The sequence below is a fragment of the Stenella coeruleoalba genome, assembly GCF_951394435.1.
Source record: "Stenella coeruleoalba genome assembly, chromosome: 16".
In the NCBI taxonomy this organism is placed as follows: Eukaryota; Metazoa; Chordata; class Mammalia; order Artiodactyla; family Delphinidae; genus Stenella; species Stenella coeruleoalba.
In genome coordinates, this window is record NC_137162.1 from 26,833,314 (window position 1) to 26,842,587 (window position 9,274).

Genomic DNA, 9,274 nt, shown 5'->3' on the forward strand with positions numbered 1-9,274 from the left:
CCGGAAGAAGTTCTGGACATTTGCGTGTTCCCACCCCGCAACCCCTCACGCCCTTCGTCTGCTCTCATTGGCTGCTCTGGTAAGTAATTTACTCCTGCCCACACCTGGTGACCCGTCCGGCCTGAAGTTGACCCCATCCGGCAACTAACCTGGGGAGTGGGGAGGAGCCTTCAGGGCAGGATCCAGACAGTCCATACTTCGCCTGGCCCCCAGCTGGGGGAGTCCCGGGCGCGCGCCAGCTGCGTTCGCGGCGGGTGCCTCACACCTGCCAGCGTCTTCTTCACCCCCAGCTGTGAGGCCGAGACTCCCCCAATCCGGGAAGGCGCCCCACACCTGCTGCAGCCGTGCATTTCCCTGCAGCTGCGGGCCTGCGCTCCCCCCGTGCTGAGAGGTCCGAGACCAGGGCAGGTGCAGGGCGTTCCCCCACCCCGCCTCCTTATCTCCACCTACCATCTGCGGGTGTGTGATGGGGGTAGAGAAAGATTATATACAGGTCCCCCCGAGTCCCCACTCATTTTGGGAGCCCAAGTCCTTCCTAAAGATGGAGCTCCATTCCTAGCCTGGCATCTCGTTTTGGTAAAGCCTTTTGGAAGTGGGATGCAGCAGGAGCAGACACTGCACACTTAATCTTCAGAGCAACTCCCTGAGGAATGATATCGTTTGGTACCCATCAAAAGTTCCCCCAGTAGTTCCACTCTTCCCCTTATTTTCCCCAGTACTCTGAAAGTGGTGAGTATAGAGCTAGGCTAAACCACCCAAGTTCAGTTGGGTTTTGGGAGACTCCTGGGAACTTGGCTACTGTCCCCAAGGCCTGGTCAGTAGAGACCCCACCTTCATAGTCAAAGGGGTTGGGGGGCCTCAGTTCTGGGTTTCCAAATGACAGCTGCCCTGATCAACCCTCCAACAGAAAGGCCAGGCTCCAGCCATACCTCAATGGACTCCAGGGGCATCTTGAAGGCATTTCCCAAGCGGAAGAAAATTCATACCAATCCATCATCAAAAGCACTTGCAAAGATTCCCAAGAGGGAAGACGGAGAAGAAGCAGGAGGTGAGTGGACCCAGCCTCAGAACCCTCATGTGTTTGAGCCTGAGGCTTCTTACTTCGTTCATGCCCAGAATCAGATATTGCAGTTGACTCTGTCCGCCCAGAGCCTGCAGGTTTGTTTTTACCTGCCTTGTCCTAGGCTTGGTCCCCAGTCTTTGACAGGCAACTTGCTGTTTTATCTTCTACCCCACCCTGAGACCTCCATAAATCAGAAAATACTCCCTGGTCCCTAAGGAAATGACTGGCAGAATCATTTGCTCTCTAGGAGGTTGCCTGCTGCTGCGGGGAGGGGATCCTTCTTAGGTCCCCAGACTTACAAGTTATTTTGCAGCCAAATTGACAAATAGATGGCAAAAGCTTACATGGTGGGCTGGGTTGGGGGAGGGGAATCTATTAGACTGTGAGGCTTATAATGGCAAAACATGTGCTTTGTGCCTGATACATAATAAGTGTCTACTAATATGTGTTGAAAGAATAAATGATCAAATGAAGTGATTTACAGGGTAACTACAAGGTGCCAGACACTGTTCTAGGTTATATCAGGGAACAGGACGTATCAGAATCCTTGCCCCTTACATCAAGTGATGGCCCATAGGAAATTAACTGTATGCCTGTGATGGAATCCCCAGAAGGCAGGCTGTCTGGGTGGAGGAAAACATTTGGGGGGAGGGGACTGTGAAGGGTTCATTGGGATCATGTCTGAAAGTATGACAGTAGGTATCTGGATGTCCCCTCCACAGAGTGGCTGAGCTCCGTGCGGGCGCATGTTGTACCCACTGGCATTGGGCGAGCCCGGGCAGAACTCTTTGAGAAGCAGATTGTCCAGCATGGTGGCCATATATGCCCTGCCCACGCCCCAGGGGTCACTCACATTGTGGTGGATGAAGGCATGGACTGTGAGCGAGCCCTCCGCCTCCTTAGACTGCCCTGGCTGCCCCCAGGTGCTCAGCTGGTGAAGTCAGCCTGGCTGAGCTCGTGCCTACAGGAGAGAAGACTCGTGGACACAGCAGGATTCAGCATCTTCATCCCCAAGAGGTAGGCTGGTCCTAGTCTTTCCTCAGATGTTTTCTTGAGCTATTAAACTCTCATCGTCTTAATTGGACACATTAAAAAACCATGATTTCAGAGTAGAGAAGGATTGGGAACAGAGATAGCGTGAGACTTTGGTGTCTTAACCTCCCATCACCATCCTGCAGGTACCTGGATCAAGCACAGCTCAGCAAAGCAGACCAAGACTCTTCGACTCCTCCTGGAGCTAGTGAGGCTCAGCTCAGGACAGCCCTCTCTCCTTCCCCTCCTCGCACCAGACCTGTATCTCCTTCCTGGAGGGCAGAGGAAGTCGCAAGCCTCCAAGCACAGGTGAGGAGCCTCCCAGGCCCCACAGCTGTCTTCTCCTGGGAACTAGATCACAGAAACAGGGAGAGCCTGATGGTTGTTTAGAATGTCCCAGGCCCCTGAGAGAGGAGGGCTCTCTTTACTGTGAAGCCATTTAACTCTTCTCAACAGTCATCACTCCTGCATTTGCCCAGGCCATATCCACCACATATCACTGGGGATCCCAGGGCTGGGCCCTAAGGGGAGCGACATGGAACCCAAATCTGCTGCAGAAGACCTAGCGTCCTTCTTGGGTCTGACTAGGAAACTCAGCCCCCACCTCTGAGGAGCCCTCCTCATGGGGGGCATGAACTTACTGTCTCTTCTCCTTCTCTATGTCAAGCCCGGCTCTGGTGGTGAAACCAGTGATGGGGAAGAGACCCAGGTTGGCGCAGCTGATCTGGAAGCCCTGATCAGCGGCCGCTACCCAACCCCCCTTGAGGGAGATGGTGAGCCTAGCCCAGCCCCTGAGGGCCTGGATAAGTGGGTCTGTGCACAGCCTTCGAGCCAGAAGGCGACCAACTACAACCGCCACATCACAGAGAAGCTGGAAGTGCTGGCCAAAGCCTACAGTGTTCAGGGGGACAAGTGGAGAGCCCTGGGCTATGCCAAGGCCATTAATGCCCTCAAGAGCTTCCACAAGCCTGTCACCTCCTACCAGGTACCTGGGGGTCAGGGGAGGGTATGTGGGGGGCTGGGGGGGTCTTTTCTTTGCTGGCCAGAGGTCGGTGGAAGCACCAGTCACAAGTGGGGATCAGGTGGAGTGATTAAGATTCTCTGATGTCTGGGACTTGCACAAAAGAAAAAAAATGGGGAGATTAATGAAAGCGGCTTGTCAAAATCTTGATAATTATAAAAGCTGGGTGATGGGTACTTGGGGTCCAGTATACTGTTCTCTCTCCTTAGGAATTTTTTCCATAATAAAAAGTTTTTTAAAAGTTCAGGCTCTGAAGGTCAACAGACCAGAGTTTGAATTCTGGTTCCCATCATTCACTAACTGTAACTTGCCTAAAGTAAGTTACTTAAACCCTCTGAGCATCAGTTTCCTCAAAAGTAAAAAGGGACTAAGAATAGTAACAGACACAGTATTCCCATGAGGACTTAATGAGATGACCCCTGTAATGCAGGACCTGATACAGGGTAAAGCCTCATAAATATTAGCTCCACTATTATGATGGCAGTGGTGACTAGTATCGTCATTATTGCCTTTCCTCTGCTTCCTGTGCTGACCTCCATCCCTCTGGGAACCAGCAGATAAGTTTCCCAGCCCATTCCATCCAAACTTCTTATCTTCAACTCTGCCCGAGCTTTATACAGCTATCATTTGCCCACCGGCCATACTGGCTTTTACTCAGACATCTGCTAAAGGAGTCAGTTTCCTTCCTGCCTCTGCCTGCCCTTCCTCTAGGAGGCCTTCAGTATCTCCGGAATTGGAAAGCGGATGGCTGAAAAGATCGTAGAGATCCTGGAGAGCGGGCATCTGCGGAAGCTGGACCACATCAGTGAAAGCGTGCCTGTCTTAGAGCTCTTCTCTAACATCTGGGGAGCTGGAACCAAGACTGCCCAGATGTGGTACCATCAGGTCACACCCTGTCCCAGCCCCCACTTCAGTTTTACTGTATCTTAGAGCTCCTGTCCCACAGTCCTGTTACGCTGTGCTTTGATGAGAATGAACCCAGACTATAGAGAGACCACTTCTCAAAGGGACCAGGGCCCATGCAGATCCCTCTCTTGGCTCTCAGAACTGCCCTGTTGCTTGGTATCGTTGAGGCTTAATCTGTGGTGTAGGCAGAGACAAGATCTGTCCCCTAGACCAGCAGGGGCCTTCCTGAGGAGACCAGGCCTCTGGGCTGAGTATCCAGAACAGTGGTTCCCAAACCCAGCAATGCCCAGAATCACCCCCAGATCGATGGAGTCATGAACCAGTGTTTTAGGATTATGGCAGGGCTGGACTGAGGTGTGTCTTCCATGCCCCCTGCCTTTCCCAAGTCCCACTGATTACAGACCCAACCGCTCCTGGGGTTGGTCCTGCCTCAGGCTTTCCTTGGAGTCTGGGGGTGATGGAAGCCTTGTGTGTGTGCTTATTCACTGCCTCTTCATTGGTCCTGGATCCTCATAGCCTTCCCATCTGGCTATTTTCTCAGGGTTTCCGGAACCTAGAAGACATCCGAAACCAGGCCTCTCTGACTACCCAGCAGGCCATTGGCCTGAAGCATTACGATGACTTCCTGGATCGCATGCCGAGGGAGGAGGCTGCAGAGATTGAGCAGACAGTAAGCAGGTGTCCCAGACCAGTAAGGAGAGCCAGGTCCTACTACAACGTCAGGGCCTGGCTCAAAGCCAAGAACTCCGGATCCCTCAGCAGGGGAGCCCAGCAGGCAGAGGAAGCTATGGGGGGCCAGAGGTTGGGACTAGTGGGGAAAGAGCAATTGGCTTAGGTAGGAAAGGGCTGCAACATTAGCTCTCTGCAGTAGGGTTCTCAGTATCAGGCAGAGTTAGCACTGGTTTAGGTACTAGAATGGTGTTAGGACTGGGTTAATGTTAGGGCTAGATTAGAGATGGATTACGGTCAGAACTACTCAAGGATATTGGGATTTGAACTGGGCTATGTTAGGGTGATCAGGGCAGAGGTTCTTAACATTTTTTGATTCACAAACTTCTTTGAGAACCTAATGAAAACCATGGACTCTTTCTCTCCACAATTTTTTTAAATGTACAAAATTTTATATCTCCAGAAGTACACACCTTCTGCAGGTCACCCAAGGCTGGTTCAGGGTTTGGGTTAGGGTTGGTGTAGAAGCACAGTGCCAATAGGACTAGGTTTGGGGTTAGAGGAAAGCTAGATCAAGAGCTGAGTTAAGGTTAGGCCTGAATTAGGAGTAGGGTTTTCTTAGTGTTGGATGCTTTTAGTTAAAATTTGTGATTGTCCTGGAAATAAGGTTCAGCCAAGATTAGTGTTTGGTGTAGAGCTGGGTTAGGGATTCAGTTCATATAAAACCTAAATTAGAGGGAGATTAGGGTACATTTGTTCAGTTGGCATTAGGGGTAGGGGCTGATTTGCTCCTACTTTGGTCTATGATTCTGATAGAGTAGGACTCCCTGGAGACTCTGGCCCAGCTTAGTTGAGATCAGCCTCCAGCTCTACTCCCAGCCACAGGACTCTGAGGCTAGTGTGGGAGGGACAGCCAAGCCCCTTTGTCCACCCATCACCAGGCCTTGGTGCTAGTGATGACCTGTCACTCAGCCACGGTATCTGGGCATAGAGAATGCCCCAGCGAGCCTCCAGCCCTGACCCACTGGAACAGAAGTGGCTCCCCACCTGGCCCACTCTCCCCATTTAAGGTCTCCAGCCTTAGGAGGTTTTGATGGGATTACTCATCCTAGGCCTCCTCCATCCTCTTGGGAGGCTCAAGAAGGGAATTGAGGGGATTAGCAGAGCCTGCCTGTCAGGAGAATTGAGGTATCCAGGGCCCCAGAAATCTCAGTGTCCCGGGGAGGAAGTGGGCGTGTGTGTGTGTGTGTGTGTGTGTGTGTGTGTGTGTGTGTGTGTGTGTGAGAGAGAGAGAGAGAGAGAGAGAGAGAGAGAGATCCGCATATGAAAGACCTCAGTGTTTCTGGGGTGGAGGCTAATGGCCCTATCCCCCCTCAGTGAGGGATGATCCTTCAGCTGACAGTTCCCTCTGTCTCAGCTCCCTCCCCACCGAGCCCCATTCCTCCAAGTAAGGATGTGGGCATTGGCTCAGAAGTGCTTCCCTTTTGCTTTCCCTCCTTTCCTTTGTTACACGTGCAGCTGTATTTCTAGGCTCCATCTCCCCCGAGGCCTGGACCTGGGGCACCCTGCCAGCCACCTGTCAGGCCTCAAGCCCCAACTCACACACTCTGCCTTTAGCTCCAAATCCAAAGACACCTGGGGCTGTGGAGACCTGGCTGAGTGCTTCTCGGCACCCAGCCCTTTGTCCTCAGTGGAGTTTCACAGACCTGGGTGCATGGGTTGGGACAGAAGCCCAGAGAAGATATGTCTCTCTGCTCTTGAAGAGCGGTGCCTTCCCTCAGAATCCGAGCACATCTTCTCATCTTCTCATCTCTCTCCTCAGGCCACCCCCGGTGATGTGAGCACGTTTTCTTCTCTTCTGTCCTAGCCGAGGTGGAGAACTGCCACTCTCCAGGGTGGAGCTCTGCCTCTGTTCCTTGGGGCTCTCTCCCTCAGGCTGGATCATGCATCCAGGGATTGGCCTGGGGCATGAGGGGGCATGTGGGCTCCTGAGTCAAGGAAGGCCCTTGCGCTGCTGCGATGAATTCCTGGCAGGGCTTGAGGCCCACAGGCCTCACCTCCCTCGCTGTCCCTTCTCAGGTCCGGGAAGCAGCTCAGGCCTTCAACCCTGGGCTGTTGTGCATGGCATGTGGTTCATACCGACGGGGGAAGGCAACCTGCGGTGACGTGGATGTGCTGGTCACCCACCCGGACGGCCGGTCTCACCAGGGCATCTTCAGCCGCCTACTGGACAGCCTCCGGCAGCGAGGTATAAGCCCCACCCCTGGGTGAGCCGGGGGGCAGGGGAGGAGTGGCCCCCAGGAGGGAGAACCTCAGAGTGGCAATCTCTAGGCAGGAAGCAGGGGAAGGCTGCTTCATGAAAATTCCACCTCTCTCCTGTGGCCAGAGCCACTTCAGGGAAGAGATGAATCAGCTTCCCCTACCTCCCAAGAGGTGCTCAGTAATAGCTGCAGTTTGAGTGCCTCCTCTGATCGTTCTGTGCCCCTGTGGGGGACTTGGAGAAGAATTACTATGCATGTTTTACAGAAAAGGACACAGACCTGGAGAGGGCAAGGTCGCCCAGCAAATAAGTAGATGAGCTGGGAATAGAGGACCCAAGGATAATCAGGAGAAGCCTGGGAGGTTAGGCGGCCCAGGGCTGGGCAGCCCAAGGCCTGGCTCCCTGCCCTCCCAACAGCCCTCCTGTATTGGGCCAGGGTTCCTGACGGATGACTTGGTGAGCCAGGAGGAGAACGGCCAGCAGCAGAAGTACTTGGGTGTATGCCAGCTCCCAGGACCAGGGCGGCGGCACCGACGACTGGACATCATTGTGGTTCCCTACAGCGAGTTTGCCTGTGCCCTGCTCTATTTCACTGGCTCTGCCCACTTCAACCGCTCCATGCGGGCTCTGGCCAAGACCAAGGGCATGAGCTTGTCGGAGCATGCGCTCAGCACAGCTGTGGTCCGGGACACCCAAGGCCTCAAGGTGGGGCTTGGCCAAGTACTGCCCACCCCCACTGAGAAGGATGTCTTCAGGCTCTTAGGCCTGCCCTACCGAGAACCAGCTGAGCGCGACTGGTGACCCACGACTGGGGGAGGGGGTGCCAAGCTGGACCAGCTGCCCCTCCTGGCCATTCCTCCAGCCTCAGCTGGCTGAACCTCACTCTTTCAACCACCAGCTCCTCTGGGCCTGATGGAAAAGGCCAGCCTGGCTCCCAGGGCTACCCAGCCCTCTCCCTGACAGGAACAGGGTGCTGCCCCTTCTACTCACCATTGCCCCTGGGAGAGCTTTGCACATGGTCCCCTGCCCCATTTTAAGCAGGAACTGGTGCCTGGTTTGAGGCCAGCTTCCTGTGCTGAAGGCCCAGGCATCCCCCTTCTCTACCCCAAGGAGAGTCTAGCATGGGATGGGGGCTGCAGGGGAGAGGCGCACAGCTGAGGCCCAACATCACCCAAGACCCTTCAGAGCAGGAGAATGAGCCACTCCACGTGTGCTCCCTCCGCCCACCTCACTTCCTGTGCAGCTGGCAGTGTAGGGAAGGGGCACCCCAGGCGAGATGAGGATAGCATTGGAACCAGTAAAGTGCACTTGACATTCAACCTGCCTGGTGTGTCTGTGAGCTGCTGCAGCCTCTGCCTTCCTTTCTTCTCCCGGGCGGGGACAGAGATAGGAGGTGAATGGGAACCCAGAGAGGCCAGTTAACTGTTCTCCAAATAGGCCGGGCCTGAGTCAGCTCCTGAACAACTCAGAAGGGGGCAGGGGTGGACATTAAAAGGGAGAATTCATGGAGTCGGGAATTAGGAGCGCCTGTCTACCCATCAGCATATCCTGTGGACCCTGCCCTAGAACAGGTTATCTGAGGACATGAACAAAGGTGGCAAGGCTCATTAGGAAGAAATAAATGGTGACCTGTGTGCCACTGACAGGGCTGAGGCAGTCAGGGACGGCTGCCTGGAGGAGGCGAGGGGCAGCCTGGCAGGAAATAGCCTATTTGAGAGGGGTAAGCAGCTCTGTTTGGGGACAACTAAGGAACCTGCTTTAGAGGGGATGCTACGTGCTGGGTGTCGGGAGAAGGCCAGGCTGGTAGAGGACTGAAAGTCAAGCTGAGGGGCTTAGTTTGATAGAGCAGCTAGGAGGGTCCAGCTAGTGGCATCAGGATGGTTTCGTAGACTGGACCTTGCAGGACAGGAAACATTTGGTAAGGGGAGAGGGGCACTGGGAAGGTTTGGGCATACCAAGTACAATATAAAGAATATCGGGCTCAGAGGCAGGAGAAGGTGGCTGCGTTGGAGGAGCACCAAGGAGCCCGGGCTGCAGAGTTGGGCTCCACCTGAGTGTGCTGGCAGTGAGGCAGGGAGGGGGCGGGTGCCGAGTCCTGCATCTGTTGGTAACTTGCAGAGTCCCAGAGCTGGCCTTTGTTGGCCTGGTCTCAGGAGATCCCAGCAACCTTAGAATGGGCCCCTCAACTCTAGTTCAGAACCTTGAAGTCCAAGCCGTGGGGCCTTGCCTGCATGGGTCATGCCAGGGAAGGAATCAAAAGCCGTGGGAGTCTGGAGGGCCCCTTTCACAGCTCAGTACCAGAGAAGCCACATCAAAGGGCCAG

The 9,274-nt window shown here is 54.3% G+C and overlaps 1 protein-coding gene across 5 annotated transcripts; it reads left to right on the top strand.

Annotated features, from left to right (window-relative positions):
* The first annotated feature begins 32 nt into the window (after positions 1–32).
* POLL (DNA polymerase lambda) lies at positions 33–8,256 on the top strand. 5 transcript variants are annotated; one of them, XM_079900825.1, is made up of 9 exons: positions 33–79; positions 908–1,048; positions 1,786–2,080; positions 2,242–2,404; positions 2,763–3,080; positions 3,828–4,001; positions 4,564–4,692; positions 6,771–6,939; positions 7,388–8,256. In XM_079900825.1, exons 2-9 carry the CDS (start codon positions 934–936, stop codon positions 7,750–7,752), a joined length of 1,728 nt encoding a protein of 575 aa, XP_079756951.1. In that variant the 5' UTR covers positions 33–79; positions 908–933; the 3' UTR covers positions 7,753–8,256. The 5 variants fall into 5 exon arrangements, with proteins under 5 accessions (XP_079756951.1, XP_079756950.1, XP_079756947.1 ...); XM_079900824.1 differs by lacking the exon at positions 33–79 and adding an exon at positions 133–391; XM_079900821.1 differs by lacking the exon at positions 33–79 and adding an exon at positions 274–408.
* Positions 8,257–9,274: the final 1,018 nt, after the last annotated feature.